We start from the raw sequence: 25,328 nt of genomic DNA, 5'->3' as shown, positions 1-25,328 counted from the left end.
TCAAAAAAATGCATCTGGCATTTTCATAGGTATTGTATTAAATCTGTGGTTCAATTTTGGAAGAATTGGTATCTTTATAAGTTTAAGATTTCTAATCTATGAATGTATCTTTTTATTTAGGTCTTTAATTTATCTATGCCTTGTGGTTTTCAGTGTACAAATCTTGCATTTCTTTTGCAAAGTTATCCTGCTATAATAAATGAAATTGGCTATGTAATTTAATTTTTATATTGTTTTGATAGTGTATAGAAATATAATTTATTTTTATATTGATTTGTATCCTAAAACATTATTGAACTTGTTTGTCAGCATGAATGGGTAAAAGAAATATATCATTTCCTTAAATCCAGGCTGATTTCTCTCTCTAGTTTTTCTTGTACCCTTTTTGTAGTGCTTGCTGCTGAATTCCAGGCCTTAAACACGCCAAACTTATACTCTACCACTAAGGTACATCTCTAGCCCTTTGGCTTTTTACTGCCTAACCTCATTACTTGCTCATTCTAGACATTTTCTATAAACAGAATCATGTAACATGTAGTCTTTTGTGTCTAGGTTATTTCCTTCAGTACCATGTTGAATAGAAATAGCAAGAATGAACATCCCAGATTTCTGATCATAGAGACAAAAGCTTTTAGTACTTAACTGTCACGTATGAAGTTTGCTGAGGGATTTGTATAGTCTTTATCAAGTTGAGAAAGAACCTATCTATTCCAACTTTGTTGAGTATTTCTGACGAAAGATTGCTGGATTTTGTCAAATGCTTTTAGCATGTGTATTGAGATGAACACATTGTTTTTGTCCTTCATACTAGTAATTACAATGACTGGTTATCATATACTGAACCAACCTAATAATGCTGGGATAAATCCATTTCTCATGATTGATAATTTTTTTATATGTTGCTAGACTCTTTCCTGGTATTTTGTTGAAGATTTTTGCATCTATATTCATAAGGATGTTGATCTGTAGTGATCTTGTAATTCATTTTTCACAGTCCCTAAGAGTCAGTATTAGAAATGCATTGCTCTACTGATGGATATTTAAATAAACATGATTAATAAACATTGTTGTACATATCCTTAAATACAAATGCATTTTTCTTCAAATTTTAAGACTGCTTATATTAAAGTGTATGTTCACTTAAAGTTGTAGCATTTCTGGATTGTTTTCCAAAAATCATTTTGTAGTTTATATATCTTCCCAGCTAGGATTATTTTCCCGTACTTTTTACAATATATTGATGTTTTAATTTTGTTAAAGGGCTAAATGTTTCTAATTATGTGAGTGTAATTTTCCTAATATATACCAGGGTTAATCATTGGTTCTTTGGATTTTTTTGTAATTTATATTCCTTCAAGGAACTACTAAATTGCCCATTTCTTAGAGAAAAATTGGGTGGCTTTTGTATAGGAGCTTTTGGTTATTGGGGATATTAACTTTGCCAATAATGTTGTGAAATTATTTTCTCTAGTTTTAATGAGTTGTATGTCAATATTTTCTTTTCCAGCCTTTTTCCCCCATGCCTAGCAGTTATAGGATTATTCCAGATTTTAAAAGTACAAAAAGTCTATTTTCCATGGTTGTCATAGTAAAGTAACACAGAATTCGTGTCCTTGAGCAAATTAAATAAGCCATTCCAGAATGATGCTGAGAACATGCTTATGAGAAAACTGATGATACAAGGAAAGTGTGCCCCGGCTACAGGCAGGGTTGAGACCTCCTTGAGGGTAGGCACACATGAGAGGAGGGCAATTTCTTGGGTATCAGGGATCAACAGGGGAAACCTAGCAAGAATTTACGGATGCCTCGCCAAACTCTCTTGGCTTTTCAACGCTAGTCTTTAGAACCCATTCCTGCATTTCCTTTCTTTTTATATCCTTGGCATCTACCATATGCTTATCCTTTCCTATACAAGTCTATTTCCTTAAACATGTGTGGTATCATCTGCATTAAGCTGTGTGTTAGAATGGTGTTCCTTCAGCAGTGGGAGAACTGGTGTTGACTCAGCAACTCTTTCTGGCAGATTTGTCATTCAAAATTCATATATTTTAGTACTGGGCGCCAATTCTCTCTGCCTAATTTGAGGCTGCACATTCAATTGGGTTTTGGAGACTGTCTCTTGATTATTCTTATCAAGGAAGTATAGTTTGAACTGAAGCCCTTCTATCTAAGAGTCCAGTCTTCATAGTCACTGGGTTAAGGACTTTAGGTGATATAGTTCAATTCACCCACATTGGAGGAACCAAGGCATAGAGCCAACAAACATCACTGTCTCAAAGGAGACTCAGTCTGTTCTTTATAGGTCAATCATCCCTTCATCAAATATATGACTTGGACCTTTTCTTTTATCAAGAAAGGAGAGAATGAGGGCATGGACTCAAAGCCTGAAAGTCAATATAGCTCCTGGTCTTTCAATGTGTGTTTACAATTATTTGAATGACACCATATGAAATAAAGTCCAAGGCTGGTACCATTGTTGCAGGTACACTTGGAGGGCTTTTTGGCAGGCAGCACATCACAGGGGTAAACTCCGTGGGCCTCAGAAATAAATCAGAGCCAGGCTTGAATCCCCCATCAATACTTACTCACATGCTTTGCCCAAGTTTTTTCAGTACCCTGTGTTCAGGGGATAGACACACTCACACCTGAAGAGTTGTTAGCAGGCATAAACAAGATCACGTCAGATGCTTAACATGTGGCCAAAACTCATAGTATTTGTTCTAACATAGCTTTATGTGGATCCTCATTTTTAGTTCCACTCCCTTGTTCATTTTGTCTTAAAAGAGAACATTTTACCTGGGGGAAAGAATGTACTTGCCAGTGTTATAAGTGTGCCATGTTGCACTGATCCATTTCTATTTCAGGAGGTAGCACTCTAAGATACATTTCTCTCGATCTTCAGTCCTTTGCTTTTCATCCCTATGATTTCGTACCTGAGTAACACCTGGACTAGTATTTCTTTTATAAAATTAAATGTCTACTTTAATTTTACCTGTTTTTTTCTAAGCCAGTTACATTTTTCCCTTAATATCGATGATCAAAACCGCATAATGTAAAACATTAGAATGTGCCACCTAAAACTATCTTGCATCCTCATGTTGGAAAGCACTGCTACAGTAGAAAGTCTATACATTCCATAGCTTATACACACAAGAGTTTACTGGAATTACACTTCTCTTATAATTTGGTTGGATAGAAACCCATGATTAACTTTGACTCCCAGAGTTCTGAAAAAGTTAACTGGGTAGTTTCTTTCACTGGTTTCGTTGTTCTCATGGAGAAATAGATTTATGGAGGTACCTGCTCCACCAACTGTGGACACTATGTTCTGTGTTCACTCGCTTTTGACAGAGACATAGACACAAAGAGACGTTCCCTTATTAAAAAAACTTCACCCATGTCCAGGCCAACAGCTTAGCTGGAAAGGTAGTCAACTGTCGGTCCAATCTCCCAACCAACAAGTGTATCCACTATTCCTCTGTAGTGATAAATCTCTGTTAAGAGACTTAGTTGTCAAGTCTTCTAAATTTCAATAAAACCTAGAATCTCAATATTTTGAGTTTCTACATTTAAAAATACTGACAACTATTTCTATTAAAAATGAAAATATTGCACCTAAAAATAACACAACAGTAGCAAAATGTTACAGGCTGAAATAGGAAAAATTGGCTCACATCCCTGCTACATGAACTTCTTCCCTTTAGGAAACCCTTTTTTGGTTTTTATTATGTGCCATATAATATGCTATATATATTACTGAGTTAAAATGACTCATCCTCACTCATGTACACAATATTCTGAGCCTTTGGGGCACTTAATCTAGCAATAGAGGTAGGAATTTTTTGTCATCACCATGAATATTTGTGAGGTTTACTTAGACCAAAGCAAGATATCCTGATTTGCTTAAAGGGTCATTTTATAGTTATACACAGAGTGAAGTGAGGTAGAGAAAGGGTAAGAAAGTGAAAACTGTTTTCATCCTTTTGAGCCAAAAAACCAGCTTCCAACCTGAATGAAAAGTACTGGAGGTGGAATTCCAGATATTTCCTAATTTATTTACATACAGGGAAGAGCATATCCTCTAGAAGCTTCCTGGGAAAGAGTATATGGGAAGTAAATTTTGAGATTTTTACATTTCTGAGATGGCATATTTTACTACTGATTGACTGACATTGGAAATCCACTTTCTTCTAAATCTTCAAGTAACTGCTTCAATAGCATCTTACTTCCGGTGTTGCTATGGAGAAGTCTAAAGCTACTCTTGATTTCTAGTCCTTCCATGTGACCAGCTTTCCTACATTTTGGGATTTTTCCCTTGCCCTGGTGTTTCCAAATTTCAAGGTGGCATGCCTTGGTGGAAGTACCACTTTCCTCATTGTGATGAATTCCTTGTGCCCTTTCATTCTGGAAACTTGTCTGATGATTTCCTCCCATGTTTTCTTTCTTTCTGAAGAGCCTAATATGTGGCTATTAGATATCTTGGTTTGATCCTTGCTCTTTTCGTAGTATTTGCTTGTTTTCAACCCTCCAATTTTAATTTCCAAGAACATTTTGTTTTTCAAGAGTTCGTCAATTCTATCTTTATTTTGCAGGTGCCTAGCCTTTTTTCATCTCTCTGGATATAACTATGATTTTTTGAGGCTTCTCCCTTTGCTCTGATTCTTCCATGTTGTTGGCTGTGAGCTTTTCATTCATGCCAGAAGCTTTCATGAGATATCAGGCTGCCCATGACTAAGATGGAGAACTAAAGAGCTGTGGCACCAGTGACAGATTTCCCTTTAGAGCAGTGGTGCTTATTCTGGGCTGCACAGTAGAATCACTTTGGGGGAGTTTCAGAAAAAGCAACAGTGCTCTAGCCATACTCATTTTATGAGTGTAGAGTACAGAGACATTGAAGAGCCCCAGTGATGATATACAGTGAAAAGTAAAGTACCAACAAAAGGTGCTCTGGATAAAGCATTTCATTGAGGATTTTTAGTTCTTTCCTTTTGGCCCATGAAGCTCTTCAGGTTAAGACTTGCTCTAACATTCATGACTCTGCTCATTAAATCTCATTTTGTTATGGTATCTTCATTTTCAACTGCATCTCTCAGTTCAGAGACTTTTTTTTTTTGGTTCTGGGAATCTAACTTGGGTCCTTGTGCTTACAAGGCAGACACTGGAACCACTGAGCTAAATCCCCAGTCCCAGAGAGTTTATTTTAACTTCTCCGGCGGGTACACTTCCGCACTCTGTAAGTATGGTAAAGGAATTAAAAAAAGGGGGGTGGAGTGGAGGGATTTTATGGACTTAACAGCATTTCAAAGAGTTGAAGTTCTTTCAGCCAATAGAAGGCTCCCCTTCCCTTTCACTATCCCTTTAAAAAATATGTGCTGTTAATGTTTTGAGTCATGTGCATGCAAAGGCTGATGTGTGCTCAATTTGTTAATTCCATCCACAGGAACAAAGTAAACTTTAAAGCAGAAAGAAAACTTTTTGTTTTTTTTTTTGTGATGGGGGTCTCATTGTTTGTCAGTATGGGCTTGAATTCACAATCCTCCTGCCTCAGTCTCCAAGTAGCTGGGATTACAAGCACATACCACTGTCCCCCGACTAGAAAGTAAAGCTTTGAATTATTAAGTTTTTTTTTTCTATACAGTTTTTTCTTCCCTCCCAGAAAGATAGTAGGATTTCCTAACACGATGAAACCAATCACATTAGGAACACTATGCCTTATTGCTGTTGTTGAATGAGATCTGGCGGAAGAAGGAACATTAGCCCTGCCTGAGGTTGTCATGGAGAGGAAGCATACAAAGTGCTGGCAAAGCAGAGGCAGATATGCCCTCCTGAGTTCTGGCGTAGACAAAATGCTTGGCAAAGAGGTGTGCCGTCCACACTGTGACAGTGTAGACAGTCAATGGCTCTTTATAATCCACAGTCATGCTTTAGTGAGCCTGGATGGAGACAGCTGGACTTCTGTCTTCTTTGGAAATATCAGCATGTGTAATTGCACCTGGCAGTCCTGCAAGACCTCAACCAGCAGGAGCTGAGGTGCAAATTCCTTTCAAAGGCACAGCAAGCATCACATACTACGCCTCCTGCCTGCCTCTAATGGCATTTGAATCCGCAACTTCTGAAGATGTTATGGAAGTATTTAAAAAGCACAACAACAACAAAAGCAATCCTATTCATGGCAGAAAAACCCTACTTACGTCAGAAAGAATTAAAGCATTTATTGGGCATAAATATATTACATATACACTACAGATACAATTAGGTATTACATATAGCATAGTATTTGCAAAATCTATACATTAAAATTGATATGGCAGTTTTAATACAATGCATATGAAATAGTCTAAAATTTACAATACAGAAAAACATATGATTATTTTTTTTTTCTCCTAAAGTTGAAAAGCTTGGAATGTATGTCCAACAGTGAGGTAAAACATTTTGTCTGTAAATTTAAAGAATTGTTCAAGGATAACATTCAAACACATTCAATTAGGGCACTTTTCAAATTTTGACATGAATACTGAATTACTGTAGAAAACAAAACAAGGTTAGAAAATGCCAACATTTCAAGTTGATAAGAACAAGGCAGATAATATGAAAAAAATCTTTAAAAAAAGTTCTCTTTTTAAACAATTTCTTTGAGGACAAAGGGCAGTTTTTTTTTTTTTTTCCCCCACACGACTGGAATTTCTTGCATTGGGTTTGAGTTTGACATACAGAAGTGTCAGAGTATAAGAAAGCCTCTCACTCATTCCTACATATTGCAAAAGGGCACAGAGATAAGGTTAATATAACACTTTATTTTACTGTTCATGTGTATTGGCAATATATATAGTTCTATACTGATATCCCATATACAAATTTGTGATACAAAACAGTGCCACAGAGTAATGATTTTCTGACTGAAGGGATTATGATGAATACCAAATAATGGAGAGCAATAAAATAAAGTGCTGTCAGCTTGTATTTCACACACTTCAGCTTCTGGTGGTTAAAGAAAGGGTAGGAAAATCTCAAAAGATCAACTACTCATAGTAATTTTGGCCTAAAGTATCACTTACTTAAAAAAATTCAACTAATTCAGATAATTTCTTTATAGCAGCAGTTCTGAAGTGTGTTAAAAAAGTTTCCCTTGCAAAAACTCAGTTGATTTTCAATGCTTAAAAAATGCCTTTTCCTCAAAACACATCAATGAAATATCTAAAAAGAAATGCAGGTGTAACGTCATAGTGGACTATTTCACATATGTAAATATAAGGGATGAGTTTTGGAAGGTCAGAACTTTGGCAAAAATATTTTTACCTTGATGCCATCAGTTGCAAGGCTAAACTAACTGTAGTCAATAACAAAATACAGAACTCTCTAGAACTTACTACATCGATATAGGCACACAGAATTTGTTGATCTTAGCACTCTTTCAAGAGATGATTATGGTTTTTTGGGTACATGTAAACCTTTCAATCTCTGATAATGGATTTTTTTTTTTTTTGGCATTTAATGCACTAGATGCTCTTATCTTTCAAAACACAAGAAAAAATCAGAAGGTTAATAATACTACAGATGTTGCCAGGAACAAGACTAACCTAAAATTACAAAAGTATAAACACACACGAAAAATAACATGCTACAAGGGAAAATTAGTACATAAGTACATTTAAAATTTTTTTACAATAAATAAAGATTGCACTGTAATTGGCATTTAAAGTACTGTATGCAGAATATAGTATAAATAAACCAAAAACAAAATAATGTTGGTTTCCCCATGACTTTGGTATGGGAATATTATAAGCTAGCACAGGATACTTACTGCATCTTAGACAACATGGACCAAGCACAAAAGAGCTATGATCAAGAAAAACTGAATAGCACAAATATACAAAAGACAGGAGTGGGGGAAGATGCTGTGTCTGTTGCACCCTTTTGGAATATATTTGCACCTCCAACTCTTAAGTGTCCCTGAGGTACTTGAACATTATGGACTTCATATAAATAATCCAATGACTTTGGGTTAAAACTGATTATCTCATGAGTCAAAATAAACATGCAAGAGTAACGCTTTGCACTCCAATAGCACCTGTTGATCAAAGATCTCAAAGCACTTACAAACATTAGAATCCCCATTTTATTTCATTTTATTTTTCATGCATGGGAAAACTGAGGCACACAGAGGTAAAGTGACGTGTTCAGGTCACGCAGCAAGTCAGTGACAGATCCAGGGAGAGAATCTAGGCTCCTTGATCCCCAACACCCTGTGCTTACCGCCAAATACCATTCCCACTCCACACATGGCAGGTCAACCCCACAGAAACAGGAACTACAAATTCAGATGACCCCCCCTTTGGGTTTTATCAAGTTTTCATTTGTGGTTACATTAATATTATGGGCACTGAATTAAAGTATTGAAATTCAATCACTTCACTGATACCTCAAAGAACAGCCTAAAGGCAAATCTTTCAAAAATAATGAGCTGGCATGTAAGAAGACTGCTCACATTAGTGTAAATCATGAACAATGGGCAGAGGCACTAAACTGTCACCAGTTCTCATCATATAATTCTGGTCAAACGTAACAGAATATAATAACTCTAGTGATTAGATTAGAAGTAGTTATATACAAAGACAGACAAACAAGTTAAAGCAGCTTTTAAAATAGCTGAACAAGGAAACAACTAACTATTGCACAATGCCCTCTTAAAGTTACTGCTATGAATCAATGTGGTAAAATCTACAATGCTCCATAATTTATAGGTGTATTTTGGTTACTTGATTTCTTATACAGGCAGCTCATAGTGTTAAAATCATAAGAAATACAGACTATTAAAACATTTTAGATTAAAGTACACATTTTGATTTAAATGAGCTAAACAGAGTTAAATAACTGGGTGACAAAATGGTTAAGGGCAGCCTTATCTGAGTGAAGACATCTTCTGTGTGTCATGGCTGTGTGGTCATACTCTGACAACATCAAAATCCTAGCCCTGTAACTATACACACAGTGATTCTGTTCACAGATATAGATGATCAAGACAAAAGAAGTGACTGGTGAATATATATAAATTACTAAACTGTAACATAAAAAAATATCAAAGGCTTGTAAAAGACATCAGTGAAAACAGAATAAAGACAAATTTGAAAAATTTAAAAGAAAACATAAGAAAACTAATTTCTGGTATCTGCTTTGCTTTTCTTCTTCTTTACTTCTTCTTCTTCTTTTAAAAAAAAAAATCCAGTTTAACCTCTTCCTAGTTTTGCATTTCAAAAAGGTGCACCAAAACACTGACATTTTTTTCCTAGCTAAATCTGTAAAACAAGAGAAGTATATAAATCAAAGAACAAAAGGGCTTAAAAAGGGGAGTATCTGAATGTGTATATTAAAATGTGTAGCATCAATTAAATTCATACCTCTAGTTTTGCTGGGGTTGTTTACTTCATTAAGAAGTACTGTAATATAAAGGCAAATAGAATGGACAAAGTCGCAAAGCCAAGCACAATGAGGGCAGCAAACTGTTCATCAGTAGGCATCATGCTCTTCATTTTGGGATCATCTAGGCTCCCCATGTCCCCTGTAAGCATGACCTCACTTCGTTGCAATACAAAAGCTGCAGAGGGGCTGAAAGCTCCGCTTAGCTCCTGAGAGGTGTCTAAACAGCGCCGACACACGCATACGCGGAAACGGTAGTCCGTGTTGGTTTGGAGGCCTGAGATTTGGAATGTGGCTTCTTCTCCCTTGTACACCTGTAAGAACAGGGAAAGTCCTAGTTAATCTATAACACTGTGGTCTCTACAGTAATCATCATATACTCTCAGGAGCCTTGTGGATACAGGTGTGGTTAAAACTCACTCCATAACAATAAATATTAAATTAAAAAGAATTTCTCCCAGAAGAGGTATTCCAAATCACTGTTGTTGTTGTTGTTGTTTTTTTTTTTTTTTTTTTTTTTTTTTTTTTTTTTGGTACTGGGGCTTGAACTCAGGACCTTGAGCTTGCCAAGCAAGTGCACTGCCACCCAGTTACATCCTCAGCTCCAATACACTTTGAAGAAAGCACAATATATAATGCAGTGACTCTGACTTCAACGGAAGGAATCAGGGTATCGAGGAGAAACGCTGTTGACATTTTAACTGATAAAGATATATAAAGCCAAATTTTAATAATTTAGGCTGTCAAACGGAAGAGGCCTTAATACAAATAGCTCTAAATTGGTCTTCAAACTGACATTTTTATGCTAAAAAAATGAAAAGCAATTAATTGCACACACAATAAATGCAAAGCTTTTGGTTGGATGATTGTTTGACACATAACCCTGCCCCCAAGATACCTCACAAACCCTTAAGTGTGAAAACTATTCTAATTTCTAATCCTGCAATTTCTCTTGCCTATTCTAGAAGCTCATACAAATGGAATCATACAGCATATGCATTCTCCTGTGCCCCTATGGTATTCCTCCATGTTACTGACCGATTCCGTTAGTAGTCACTCTTTTTATTGCTGATTCTTGTTCCATTATATTGCTATACTATACCTCACGTTATCTATTTTCTTTTAGATGAACATTTGGGTCATTCCAGTTCAGAGGTTTTACACAGTAAGAATGCTATGAATATTTTGTAAAAATCTTTGAGGACTAAAGTTTTCATTTTTCTTGGGCAAATGTCTAGGACTAGAAATGTTGGGTCACTAACTTCATGAGAAAGTCTTCCCAAAGGACTATTATCACTTTGCACTCCCAGCAGCCATCTATGAGACATGAGAGTCTGAGTTGTTCCCCAGACTCATCAGCATTTGTTATTGTCAGTCTTGGTGTTTCAGTTATGCTAGTGGGTATGAAAGGTACCTCAGCCCAGTGATGCTGCTCATCTTTTCATGTGCTTACTGATCATTCATATAACTTCTTTTGTGCAGAGAGAGGCACAAGTCTTCTCATTTTAATTTGTTCAACTTTGTTAATTTATGAGAGGTTCTTTGTGTGATCTAGGTTTAAATCCTTTGGCAAATATATATGTTGTGAATATTTTCTCCCAGTTTTGAAGCTTGTCTAATTGCTTTAATAAATTTTTTGATGTAATCCAATTTATCACAAATTAACATTTAAATAATTTAGCAGCCCATCTTGAGTATTTCATATGCTGTATGACCACGCTGGTTTCTTGCAAGGATCTGGGATTTTTTTTTTTCTTAATATAATCAGCAAGTGATTTATTATATCAGGGACATGTTTGTTTTAAGCAAACTTCTTAAAATGATCAATCACTCTTTGTACTGAATGAACTAACGAGACTCTCTAAAGGGTTGTAGGAAGGAGGCCTCACAAAGTTCTCCCATCACAGCAATAGCGCCCTCAGAAAACTGAGAGGAAATAACAATCACACAAAAATTTATAGCTTACATGAGATTCGGTGACTAGAAACAGAAAAACTACCTGTAATTAAACCAAATCAGTAAGAATCTGGCTAATGAGTAAAAAAAGAACTAATTAACAATGTCTGATTAGCCCTCAGTACCTGTAAAAGTGCTTAAACATGTCTGGTATGGAATCATCAGCTATTACTAATTAGAACTTAAAAACAACTCCAAAAACTTTTTGCTCAAATTAATATGAGTCCACTAGAAATGAAATAATTCCAACAAACTCAATGTTATTGACACTTTCTAGCTATTCAGAGTTTCTGGGAACCTCAAATATCTCTCTATGTGTTTCTAATGCCTGGTATGTATGCAAAACTTCTACCAAAGCAGGACATGCCTTAGGGAACACGAGCATCCTGGACAAGTACTGAGTGATGAACAAACTGAAAGACAGCAAGGATCTTAAAGGTTAGAAAAGGGACCTGATTTACAAAATTCACCTGATATTTAGCTTGTTTCTTATGATTTCCCTTCATCATTTTCAAATCTTATAAGCAGACTTTGTCTTTTCTGTAAAGTGACTAAGCCCCAGAACATCAGTATGCTTTTACTTTTCCAAATTTATTACTGCTTTTGCTATTCCCTTTGTAAGACTGTAAACACATTCCTCCCGTCAAGTAACCTGTTTCTTTACAAACTGTGGAATGCGCCTTAGCAACTAGAGCTACAGAGTTGGGCTGGAACAACTAAGAAGGAAAGGGCTCTAAGAGGACTCTTTGTGGTACTGGGGAACCATTTCTTCCTCACCACTCATTGTTCCAAGGACGAATCTAAATGACGTTTTTAGATGAGCTCGTTGTCGTGGTGATGGCTTCTACCCACACACAGCCAGCTCTTTCTTAATCTATACAGTACCTTCCTGAAACAGCCTATTTCCCAACATGTAGGAGATATCAGGAAAACAATGCATTTCCTCTTTAAAGGAGACATTTTAATTGTTAATGTTCTGTCCTTTCTAATTTAGATTAACTTCTTAAACCTAATATGGTCAAGGTGGTATTTTCTAATAGAAATCTTTTCTAGGAAGCTATTTTTAAATGAAAGATTTATCACTTCCAGGTGTAGTGTATTACTTTGATAAAGCAGGGCCTTCCTGCTTTGGTTCTCTGTGTGATTCCTAGGTAGCTACAAGATTTTCTTATGCACCTTTCTCATCAAATCTTTTAGAGGCCACACCTCTTGAAACGTTTATTTACACTCATCAAAGGGTGAGAGCAGTTTCAGTTCTTGCTGATGGGAACCAGGTTTGGTCTTGTAAGGCCTCAGGGAAGGCTCTCAAAGAACTGAATAGCCAAAGTCCTTGTTCTGCCACTTAGCTGGTTTGTGATCCCAGGCTAGTAACAGTGATAAACCTTTGTTTTCCCAGTCTGTAACACAGGACAGTTAGCAATACTCCTGGGGTGGCACAGCAGACCAAATGCAAGGAAAGTGTTTGTGCAAGATGTTTGGGGAAAAGAATATGCTGGAGATAAATCAACTTCATTGATATGAGGCCTCCTAATGATGAGGTCAGGTGAACATCATTACTTCCATTTTAGAGAGTAATAAACAGGTTCAAGGAGGACGGTCATTTCTTGAAATCCCACAGTAAACAAGGGCGATGATGGATCCCAGATGAGAGCCCATCCCTAACTCAGAGATGCTCACCACGAGAACGGCCCCCACTGTCTATACCAGCTCCTTGGGCAGTGACGTCCCTTCATGTCCATCGGATGAGGATGTGGTGACATGAGGTCTGGGCTCTTGGCCTCTGCCTGTTATCCCACATGGCCTGTTTTCCTGTTGTCTCAACTACAGACTTTCCATAATGCTCCAGCTTGGGTCCCCCTGCCTTTAAAGGAAACACTGCCTTTTCTTTCTGATGTTAGTCATAGACCGAGTCTGTGCCAGGCAAAGGCATAGGCAGTGTTTGTGTGATGTGGCCTCTTAATTTCTGCTGTCCAAGGATGACTACATTGCAATAACCTGTCCCCACAAATGTTTTAGAAGATCTTTGGAAAGTGAATATAAATGACATTTCAATTTAAATGATTTCTATATAGTTTTTAGAATTTGCATAACTTTATCCTTTTAAGAAAGCTAGTCTAAAGGTATAGTATTTAATTTCCTCAAAACCTAATTCAGAATATCTCGGGAGACTTCATATATTAATTTTGATGGAAACTTTCAACCTGAAGTCCTTACAGCGAAGAGCTCTGAAAAATGTATTCAGAAAGCAAAGGAATGCTTTTCTTGAAATTAAGCAAAAAAAAAAAAAAAACAGTGAAAGAACTAAGACTATCTAACAGAAGGAAATTTCTTGATGACAAGTCCAATGAAAACTTAGGCTTTAATTTATATTTCTTATTTTAGCCATTCTTGTTACTTTAATTGGATAGCTCTCATCTTTGACAAACACTGCCAACGTAGTCTTAACATTATTTTTTTTAACCTTTAGGATAAATGCATTGTGAGACTGTGTACTATTATTTCCATAGCAACCAGTACAATGGCTTGATAGAGTTCAGTAAATGTTATCCAATCAGAACCTCCAAATACTAAAGATATTCTTATCCCATATAGTCTGAAATGATTAAATGCCAGAAATCAGTAAATGTGTATATGAAGCATTACCACACAAACACACACACACACACACACACACACACATACACACACATATCCACCACAGACTAAACAGAGATTTTAGTATAGGCATATCCACCACTGCAAAAAATGGAATTAATAACAATGATGAAATTATTTTCAGTGTTGACAGAAAATATGGCATTTCTAATAAATTTCAGAATAGTCTACAATGCTTATTAGGCCCTTAGATGAATTCTTACATAGCAGAAATTGAAAGTTCAGAATACTCCATTTTCTGAGTATTGTGATTATATAAAACTGGATGAATACTGACTTGCTTTTGTGTAGATAATCACAGCCATCACGGGACTGATATCATTTTCTTGTTATTCCATATTCCTCATGATACTGTTCCATAGTCTGAGGACATGTTTTAAATATGTTACCATTAAAGAAATATATGTCTAAGGCCCAGAAACAGAAGGATGCTCCTAAAAAACAGAGTGTGTGTGTCTGTGTTGGGGGGCTATCTTAAAGGTTAAGACACAGTAGAAAACTACAGTGATGTAATGAGAACAGGGTGACACTGGCACAGGCATGGACAACTGTCCAATGGAACAGAAAGTAACAACAGGGTAAACCAGGCAGCCTCTGTGGAGATTCTGAGGCATCTGCTTATAGGGTGGACGTGGAGCTGTGTGTCAGACTTGCCAGGGTCAGGGGATAGCTGGGCAGGCTGGATAACAGACAGGGCTCCGGATTTGGAATTAGCTGGATTGCAGCTGGGTTTGACCCAGGGAGACTCACTATTCTGTGCCTTAATACTCTCACCTGTAAAAATGATGTGGTAAATCTCAACACTCAAAATCACTAGGAGGAAACAACAAAATTTTGGAATACCTTGCACAGGATTTTGCCCATTAGTGGTCAGGCAGTTAATGTTAGTTTTTCTCTGGCCTCTTCCAATGAAACTATTTTAATAATTGCTCATGGGATACTAAAATTTCATTTCTTTTCTGATACAAAAATTGTGTGAAGTATCTTCATTTTATCAGTTTGAAGTAGTTTAAGATCGGTCTCAAAGAAAATGTGAATAGTTTCTGAGGTACTCCAAATATTAATCATTATCAAGGGACATTTCATAGCTTTTCTATCCTGGTCTGATTTATAATGTCTTATGTCAGCAAATTAACATGAGCCACATCTCTCACAGGAGGGAAGTGAAGAACTTTTCAGAGAAACACATTAAGGATTTCCAGGTTCAAGAAAAGCAAGGGTGATGGACTTTAAAAATGAAATAAAATGTCTTCTCTGAATTTTAAAAAACTGAATTGATAGCTGTGGGAGCAGCCAATTGCATTTTATGTGACTAAATGAAAACAAATTATTTGTGTTACTATATTATGCTTGCAAATCTATCTATGGCTATTTAAAATAAAAATATGGATCCAAAAGCCCCAGACACCATTCAGAAGCCAAAAATCACTGAAAATTAATTCAAAATCTGTGTAACATCTGTGTTTTGAAGGTGTCATGCTCCTAAGATGCAACTTTCCCTCATGAAGATAAACCGAGTCTCATGGGATTATTGTTAAGATTAAACGTACAGTAACCTTCCTGGAAAGTGCCTGGCATGTACGGTGCATCTAAGGGATGGCAGCATAATACCACATTATATAACTTATCACTACACTGTTACTAGATTATACTTCCCCTATGCCCTGGAAGGAAACCTATAGACTCCAGTACAATCACCCGGCGCCAAGGAACCTTGGAGCCTACACCACACAGGATTTGCAGGAATCAACTGAAGAGAGCCCGAATAACCCTGGCCTGGTGCTCACAGCATGTCACAGGCACTGTGGGCTCCTGAGACTTAGGAGCTGATGCTGCCATGACATTGCCTGCTCATCACGCCTGCCACAGAGCTGTGCCCCACTGGGGCGACTTTCCATGGGACTGTATAGCTCTGTAAATCAGGGAAGCTGGCCATGCTGTGTATTTCTCTCTTTTCATTCATTTTGACAGCGGCACCATTAAGGGCTTTTCCTCCTGCCTCAACCCAATTTTAAAAGGCAGAGCTCCATTTAAAATCTTCTTTATTGAAGTCACCAATCATAATATTGTAAATAAGTACAAACACAACACTATTTATATAAAGACTATTTCTGTTCTTGATTTGATGAACAATATATTTTAAAATAATTTTGACATGTTTATTCCAACCAGGAGGACAGAAAGTAATACTCAGATGACTGAAATGAAGGGATCCATGACCCTTAATCCAGAATAGCATGGTGTGAGGTAAAAATCCTTCGAATAACAGCATTTGGGGGGAGGATCACCAAGAAGGGTGTGGGCTGGGTTGCTAGACGCTTACTTGTACCTCTCTACTACGATCCCCCTCCCCCAAGGACTGGACAGGGAGATGTCACTGCACCTTGTTATCAGGTACACAGCTCCTTCTCACGGATGAACGGATATGACACTCACAGTAACAGCATGTGAGGGTGTTTGTTCCTACTGTTATAACAGAGCTGGTGAATAAATCTCCCCACAATCACAAGACCAGGGAGGCAAACCTGTCCTCGTGCCACCCTGTGGATTAATGCTGGACAGAAAACTATGTTCTTGAGCTGGAGAGGAAAGGCAAGGGTGCTGTTACTGAGCTACTGAGGGTGTATATGTTTTTCAGCTCAAGGGCCTATGAACTGTCAGAGTGATGACTATGCCAGGTACTCCTCAAAATACAAAGCACCTAGAGGTTTCTCAATTGAACAGGGGACCTACACCTGGAATCCATTACATTGAATATACATTCATTTCATTTGAAATTCTAAGTAGATGTATACATGGGAGTTGTTCTGCTGTAAGGGATCATGGCCTTCACTGGATAGGACTCTTTCACCTAAAAAAATTTAAGAAACAGTAAAGTAAAAGATGGTTTTTAAAGATCTCCATTTTGATCTTTTTTGTGTTTTGAATTCAAAATCCTTTCTTTTTTCATGCAGAAAATTAAAAAGTTATGCCATAATACAGTAACATCCTCACTGTTTCTATGCTGAGAATTACTGAATTGGGTAAGGGTTCCTAGATGTGTTGTAGACTTAAGACTTTAAAATGGTTTGGTTAAGAGAAGATCTTTCCTCATGTTACCTTTGGTGATCATATGAAAAATCAATATACATCTCAACAGTCTAAAAAGTATGCAAGACTAAAACATTTATACAGAGATACCATTAAAAGTGAGCCTTCAGATGTGCCGAAGGTTTTCTTCTTAATGCAACAAATCTGAGCAACGAATGCAACTGCAATGAGGAAACAATTTCTTGCAGCTTTTTGCAAGCTATTCTCACCTTCAATGCTCATATTCACTATTTGCTATAAAAACTATTGCTGCCTCAATAGGGATATGAATCTGAATTTTACTTTTTATCTTATGTATACATTAAACTGTCTATGCAAAAGAATCAACCACATCCATACAATTTTCGTCCTTTTCAAGAATGCTTTGCAATGAATACTGTCTGAAAACAAGTTCAAGCTTTCACACAAAATGTGTGCTTAGAACGTTTATTAAATGGTAGGAAAGCCAAACGGGTATATATGTCTCTTCTAATTTTAGGTAAGGACTTCATACTTTTAAGTTAAAAGATTGAATTATTAAAACCTGCTGCTTGTCCTACATCATGGTAACTGAACAAATTAAAGTTGATCAGGTAGAATCAAGGCAAACAGAAGTCAATGCTATAAGCGAAAAGTTGTCTGCAAATATAAGCTTTAGGAGAAATACATTCTCCAATTATGGGTAATGTTTTTCTCCTGAGTTATAAATATGGCTGTATCTATCTGTGTTGAAGTTTACTCGTAACAGTACTGCAGGTGTAAATGACCCTATTACTTTGAAACTGCCTCTTTTGTGCATGTAAGAAACATTTGCTGAGTGGCTGTGTGTCACTCCTGGGAAAATAAAGAAGAGTAACTCAACCCCACAATTAGTAGACCCTATCTAGTTAGAGCTGTAATTGAAGTATATATATAGTGTACCGTTAGAGCCCGTGGCTCTGCTGCCTTGGATATGCAGCAATGATTACCTCTCATTTTCCTATGCTTTGCTTCTCTACAAATTCAAAGCCCATTGCCTATTATCCTCATCTATAATTTTTTTTTAACCCACAACACACATAATATCAATAGCCTTCATTCCCTATCTCATGTCTCAAAAACCTCAAAATATCACACTTAAGTTAATGCCTATGTGAATACGAAGAAGTAAAAACAAAAATAACAACAGAAAACAAATGGAACTCCCCCACCAGCACAAACTGTCCCTGTGGTAACTTGTCATAAGTACTACAGTCTTGGTTAAGCGGGGGAAGCCCACAGATGTATGAGGAATGCTAACTGCCTTCTCCTGAGTACACCCTGAAGTTCTGAGTTTTCATTTGTGTTCAATGAGAAATGTTGTTTATCACTGTTTATAAGAAAAATATTTTGCGGTATACATGACTGTACATCATATTAGTATTTATATACCCATGCGTCTAGACATGTATAGATATTCAGCAAATAGATAATACCACTTTTTCACTGTTTAATAGCATTCACTGCTTTGAGAAGCAAAATATTTTTTCAAGAACAGAGAGAAAAGCATGGTATGTGGAATGCAAGGTTTTGAACTCATAATGCAATGAATGTACTACTGGAAAATGAGTTACTGTTGAATGTTAAATGGCAAGCTATGAAATTTTCTAACACTCATATTTTAATTGTTTTTTACATTCCCACGGGATGAGACAGAGCTACTGGCATTAAAGATAACTAAATCTAGTAGGGAGAATTATCTGTGTATTAGCTGAGTCCCAGAACCTAGTCATAGTCTTCTTTTCAGATGAAACAATGGACACAGGTGAAATTGCTGTTTACTCTGATATGAAATATGCTATGGTAGCAGTAGAGGTGAAGCTATCGCACATGTATTGTTTTTCTTTTAAGACAAAAGATGTGTGAGTTGTTTTTCCTAAACTAAAACCTCGGTATTCAGGTTTAATTGCAGTGTTGGCACTTTACGATAAGTAAGGAGGCTTTGGGTTACAGTTTGGACCCTCGTCTCTAAAAGGTCCACTGCCATTGGTACACAGAATGACATCAGAAACTGAAAGGTAAGCGTGGTATCTTTGGATTTCACAGGAATGCAAAAGCTTTGGTGATATCACTTACTGATACAAATCACTGCTGGCAAATGTCAGATTTAAAATAAAGCTTTCTGCAAAATGTGCTTTAGATAACTCAGAATTTTATCTGACACTTCATTTTAACAAAGTAGAACAAAATTTCCAACATTTTCTTTTTAAAACACATTTTCTTTAGAAGTATTCTTCATTTTCACACAAGAAACACAAATGGGAAATTTATCAAAAACCCTGAATCAAATTATTTTCTATATCTTTTGTGTGTTTGGAGCCCCAATCTCTAAAAAGAGAGGTCTACACAAATTTTGCTGACATTTCAGAAGAAGGTGACATTTATCTTCAACTTTACCAGTTCAATGGAAATAAATTATTAAAAGTTAAGAATGGACTTCTGCTTTCTAATGAAATAAACAGTACTATATTCTAATTTTACAAAATATTGTAAAATCCAGAGAATATTACAGAAATCTACAAAGTATCTGAATCCTTTACAATGAATGTAAACTTTAGGAGAATAAAGGGTCAACAAGATATGAAAAGTGCTTAAATGAAATTTTAAAACTGTATATAATATGTAAATTACATTCTCTTAGGTTTTCATGTGATTTATTATCTACATTTGCTACTCAAATTATGGTCCTGGACCACCAAACGTCAGCATCTACCTAGGGGTCTGACTCCCCACTCCAAACAGAATCTGCACTGTAAGAGTTCCCAGGAGACTGCTATGCACACCAAAGGATGACAAGTGGTGACCTAGAGCACAAACTAGAGCCTCAAGGGCCCAAAGGTCATCTCCTATTTTTCACTGTAACTTTGATAAAAAAGGCAGACACAGGAAATCATTCTTTGGTGCAAACAGTTCGGTTGGGACCACTTTCCCTCGATAGCAAAACCATTGGCACTGTGGTTTTCGATTATTTGCAGACTTTGATACTTACAAACATCACTGTTAATATCAAACACAAATACACAGAATGCTCTGGAAAACAAGCTTACTCTTGAGACCTAAAAACTCAAGATGTGTACCATTACATACAAAATACAGTGTAAAATAAGGATTATATACTCTTGATGAGTTGTGTAACGGGTACTTTAGGTCATTTAGAACAGTGATCTTTAAGAAAGATGTAGCTTATTCAATCATTCATGAGTTGGGCAGAGGCCAAGGACCCAGCCTGACCCTGATAAGCCACACACATGCCATTTGCACTGGTTCTTACCTGTTTATACTCGGATTCTCTTCCAACCAATACCTGTAGAATGTAGTTTACAGGGTCGCCTTTCATTGGTGGTACCGTCTCCCACAGAATTTCACATGAATTTCCTTCCAGCTGTGTTACTCGGGGTGCTGAAATACAAAGCCACATAACTAAGTTCAAAATTCAAAGTACCACATCAGTAGAAAATATTCTAGTGCTGCCAGTGGGGATCCAGGGAGAGCGAGACCGTGTCTGTGTGCACCTGCCCTGATGGGGTTCACTTGCTCAGACCCCAGTAACCCAACTGGTTTTCCTTTGGGCAAGGAGAAGTTATTTCAGGACTAGGAAGCCAAGTCCTGTATCCTGTCTCACTGGCTTGAGTGACTGGCTTGACTGCATTTTCCTTAGTTTTTCTATGGTTGTTGAGCACCTTTTATTGTTTAAGCCTTGTGTTAGATACTTTGGGGATGCAGAAATAAAGATAAATAAGAGTTGGTTTTCAAGCAAGCTAAGATCTAGGTAAGTGAAAGGGACCACAGATATACAGCAAAAAGAAATAGAACATAATGCAGGTAACATGGGAGGGACGGGACACACTTGGGTGGGATCTAAGGAAGTTTTGAGGAGCTGGTCGCATTTGAGTAAAATCCCCAAAATGGCAGCATTGAAAGGCTTTCACAATTAAGCACACCCTCCAGGCCCTAAAATATTATGTATTTAAAAATGTTTTTCTCATAGCTTATGTTATCTACAGCTTAATTCAGTATTTGATATTTTTCTATTTCTTCATCTAGAATGTGTAACTTCTCTCTCTGAACCCACCCATACTTTAATTTCTAATTACACAAAATTAATTCTTTAGAGGCAGTTATTTCTACTTGCAATTCTGATAATATGAAATCATTTCGGAAAAACAAAGGTTTTCTTAAACCAAAAAAGCCTATGTTGGAAGTACTTGGCCAAAATTCCAAGCAATTTACAGAAAACTAAATAAGGCATCTTATAACACTAAATCGTCTTTTAAATAGGACAATAATTTCCTGACTATGAAAGAGGAAAACAACTTGACCAGCTAGCAGTGTGGGGAAAATGCCTCTCTGAAGTATAAGTACCATAAAATGCAAGTGCTATCAATTTGCCATTCCTGGTTTCCATAAATCAATCTCCTACCCAGAACCAGGTTGAGAGGCAAAGTTAATGGTAACTGGTAAATGCGTCAACCTTTTCTTGACACTAACAAACCAAGCAGCCACAACATGCTCAGGAATCGTCTCTGTTGTGAGCTAAAAGATGAAGCTGCACCAAAGGGTCAGGGCATTTACTGACATAGTGACCCACACCATGTACATCCGTAATAGTTTCTGCCTCACACAGAAGGGGAAGAGAAAGAGCTGCCAAACAACCTGAGGGGCAGAGAAGCAGGGCAAAGGCACCTTCCATAAATTAGGCCTAAAGGGAGCCATGGGAAACCTTTGCAGAACCCAAGCCAGACCCTAAGCCTGATCCTGGAGGCCCCCATCCTGCTGTAAATGAATAAAGCCCTATTATAGTTGCTTGGCTCCTCCATATGGAAGGAGTCATGGGGCCAAACACATAGAGGACCTTTTCCACAAGTGACACTCATCCCCCTTTCATTTGCCTCAGTCATTTTGAACAGCAGCTGGATAAAGTCACAGGAGCTGTCTGCTGCTAAAGACAAGAGGAGAGACCCAGAAGAACCATGATGAATGGGTGAGGGGGCATGGCTTCAAGGCTCTGTGAGCAAGCTTCAGTTCAGGTTGCTATCTGCCTTGCCTGGCAAGTTAGCTAGCCAGCCAGGCACAACTCTGGCTGGAAACAGAGGAGAGAGCTCAGCAGACCTGTGGGCAAGAAGTCTAGGCAGAATGGCTTTTGTCCACTCTCCTAGAGATGAGAGAAGTGCTGGATATGTAGGGGTCTCAAGACTTCTGCGGTATCTCATCCCGTTAAGGGGACAGAGTAGGAAAGGAATCATTCATACTCCTCAAGATAATACTGCAGTTCTCCAAAAGCATCTCTGCGAGAATGCTGGCCCCAGAGGAGCTGCCCACATCAGTTCTTTATCACTAGGTGCCCAAATTACCCAAAGATGAATGCCAACCTCTGCTCCTCTGAATGGCTTTGGGAAAGGTCCTCAAAGCTTCCGTGGCAAACTGTCATAAATTTTCTAACACCAGGCCTACCTTACTGCTCATCCAAACTGTCACATGGATCTGTTCTATCATTTGTGGGGATGAGAATGCCCCACTACTATGTGAACTGCAATAAGCATTCATATACACTTGAGAACAGTCATTACCTGCAAGCCCTCTCTTCTAATGACTCTTAATTTCTCTCAGAATACCCTAACCCTAACCATTGTCAGACTGCTCTCTTGATTCTCTTATGCTGCCAGAAATATCGAGTATTTAAGGTTAGAGTTGAGCATCCTACTTTATGTTCCAACATTTCCTTGCTGTCATAGGAGAGGATGACAAAAAGCCCATGCCTACAAACCTTTGATGGTGGGGGGGACACTTTTGGTTGTGCTGAAGGTGTAGGTTTCGGAGAAGGGCCCTTCCCCAGCCTCACTGGCGGCCTGGATTCGGAAGGAGTAGCATGTGAATTCCGCCAGCCTCTGGACCTTGTAAGTGTGGCTGGGTCCTCTGTAAATGGAAATAAACCTAAGAAGAGAGCAGAATCCATTAGCTATCTGAACTTCTCTTAACGATAAGAACATACTAATTATGATCCAAACTCACAGAGCAGGTTAGGAAAACTTGATAAATGTTATATATATCTCAGTGTTAGCTTACCTTCTACTATAACATTAGGCAATGAAGTCAATGTTAACTGAGCATATGAGAAATGAGATGCCCTCTTTACCCAAATCTTCCAAATAACTCAGGTTTAGGACATTCTTTAATTCTCCTATGATCAAATTGAGTCCTCTCCCATTATTTTAATAATATTTTAAGCAAGTCCTCTAATAATTATAACAAGTTTCCTCAAACAACCTCTACTCCCTCCCCTACCATTCCTATGATTTGCTTGTCCATACTCCTTTTACCCTTTTCTGTGCTGTTACTCTGGTATTTTTGCTTGTACTTAAAAGTAAAAACCATTCCAGACTATAGCACACTCAACTGCCCTGCTCCACAGCCTGGCCTCTGCTGAAGGGAGGAAAGCATGAAGGACCACTGTGAGTCGAAAGTAGGCAGTACCAGAAACCAAGCTTCTGTTTCAACAAGAGGCTCTTTGGCTTGTTCCCAGCAGATAAATCTTCACTGGCTCGGAGAACAGGAAAGACTATTGCCCAGATGCCACTTTATCCTTTTTTTGAATAGTTAACTGTAAAATTTTGGAGATAACATAACTTTCCATAACTCATCCAGGATCTTTAGTAGATTCAGGAACTAAATACTACTGGTCCAGGAATGGTCTGAGAATCACTACCTGAGTTAAATCCAAACACACTGTCTTGTTCCTGACCCTCATTTCCCGTGCTTTGTCACACCAGCTGAGGATAAACTACAACCTGCTGATGCTACTGCAGTCAGTGACAGAATCACAGTTCAGAATGTCTAACTCTTGGGCTGATTTGGCCCAAGGGGAAGTAGAATTTATGAATTCATTTCACAACAGACCTTGAACATCTGCTGTGCGCTAGGTGCTGGATCCAAAGATGAGTAAGACCTAATTCCATAGCCTAGGTGACCCTGTGTGTGGGCAGGGTTTCTAAGGGATAACAGCAGCTCTGCCACGTGCCTCGATAGTCCTGGATGGCCGCACAGATACATGTAGATAATTTAAACTACCTTTAAAAACAAACTAACAAAAAACCCTCCAAAGTCTGTCAGTCAATACTCACTGTAAAATATCCAGGTGTTCAACAGCCTTTACAGTTGAGTTCCTAAGCCCTAGTTATGTCACCTATTTTACATTTTGCCTGTTTTAATGTGAAAGGAAGTACTTTTTAGTGAAGGTAAAGTGTTTTTAATTTCAAGGAAAGCCAGAGTCCAGGCTGAAACCCACGAATACCATGGCAACCTGTTTAGTACTCTTGACATATTACCACCTTAACAAAGATTTCCTTCCCAATGCTAGATGCCAACAGCTATTTATTAACTAGGTCTCACCAGGGCTGCAAACTCTAAGTGGAGTAACTGCCTTTAATTATATCACCAATGGAAGTCATGGTTTAGGAAGCGAAAGTATGACATCTTCATTACAAAATTGCCATGAAACTCAGTTTTTCAATTTGGAGAACATTACTAGGAACAGTATTGCTTCCTTGCCAAGCCACACTGTAAAAATGTTTCCTTTTGAAACAGGTTCAATGTACATTTATACCCAGATTCAATCAGATACGTAGGCAGTAGCATTCACAGTGATAAAGAAATTTAATGAAGCACATTTATGAATGTGATCTAAATTGAGCAAACAGCAGACACAAAACTTTCAAATACAGGTGCATCTCAAAACTTACTGTTTCTTCTTCTCAAGTGAAAAAAAAAAAGATGTAGAAGCAGAAAAAAACTTCAAGAATGAGATTATGGGGTAAAAGAGGTAAGACCAGCTACTGCTATTTTTCTTATAAGAGGAAAATCACTTATCACACTTATTTCTAATTTCAGTTTACTCTTCAACAAAGAAATTCATTAAATGCGCTACAGTTAAATTTTACATCTGAGTTAGCTCAGAAAGCCCTTTGTAAAATTTCACTTCTCAATTTTCAGTTTCTGGGATTATGCTCTTTCTATGGTAACAGCCAATTTGGCACTTTAAATCTAACTGTTTCAAAGGTTTTAAGTTTGAAAACTCTTGGAGGTAACAACAGTTTCTTCTACCTGCCTCCTCCGAGATCTGGAGACTGGGTAAGCTCTCAGTGAATGCAGGTTCTGAGATAAGAACTGGCTTTGAGGGGTCCAAACACCAGTGAGTTCTTTAGCCTCTCTGTGCCTCAGTT

General features: G+C 37.6%; 1 protein-coding gene across 1 annotated transcript in view; it reads right to left on the bottom strand.

The window, feature by feature from the left end:
- Positions 1-9,161: 9,161 nt before the first annotated feature.
- The window catches only part of Fndc3b (fibronectin type III domain containing 3B), a 250,556-nt gene continuing 234,389 nt past the window's right edge, over positions 9,162-25,328 (bottom strand). The window contains exons 23-25 of the mRNA XM_010632407.3: positions 22,877-23,043; positions 20,384-20,511; positions 9,162-9,728 (exon numbers count right to left, since the gene is read on the bottom strand). Coding sequence (XP_010630709.1) covers positions 9,417-9,728; positions 20,384-20,511; positions 22,877-23,043 — 607 coding nt within the window. The 3' untranslated portion in view covers positions 9,162-9,416. The remainder of the gene's footprint in view (positions 9,729-20,383; positions 20,512-22,876; positions 23,044-25,328) is intronic.

Source organism: Fukomys damarensis, unplaced genomic scaffold, assembly GCF_012274545.1.
Source record: "Fukomys damarensis isolate Sample0158 unplaced genomic scaffold, DMR_v1.0_HiC HiC_scaffold_12, whole genome shotgun sequence".
In the NCBI taxonomy this organism is placed as follows: domain Eukaryota; kingdom Metazoa; phylum Chordata; class Mammalia; order Rodentia; family Bathyergidae; genus Fukomys; species Fukomys damarensis.
This window is presented reverse-complemented; position numbering and strand designations above follow the sequence as displayed.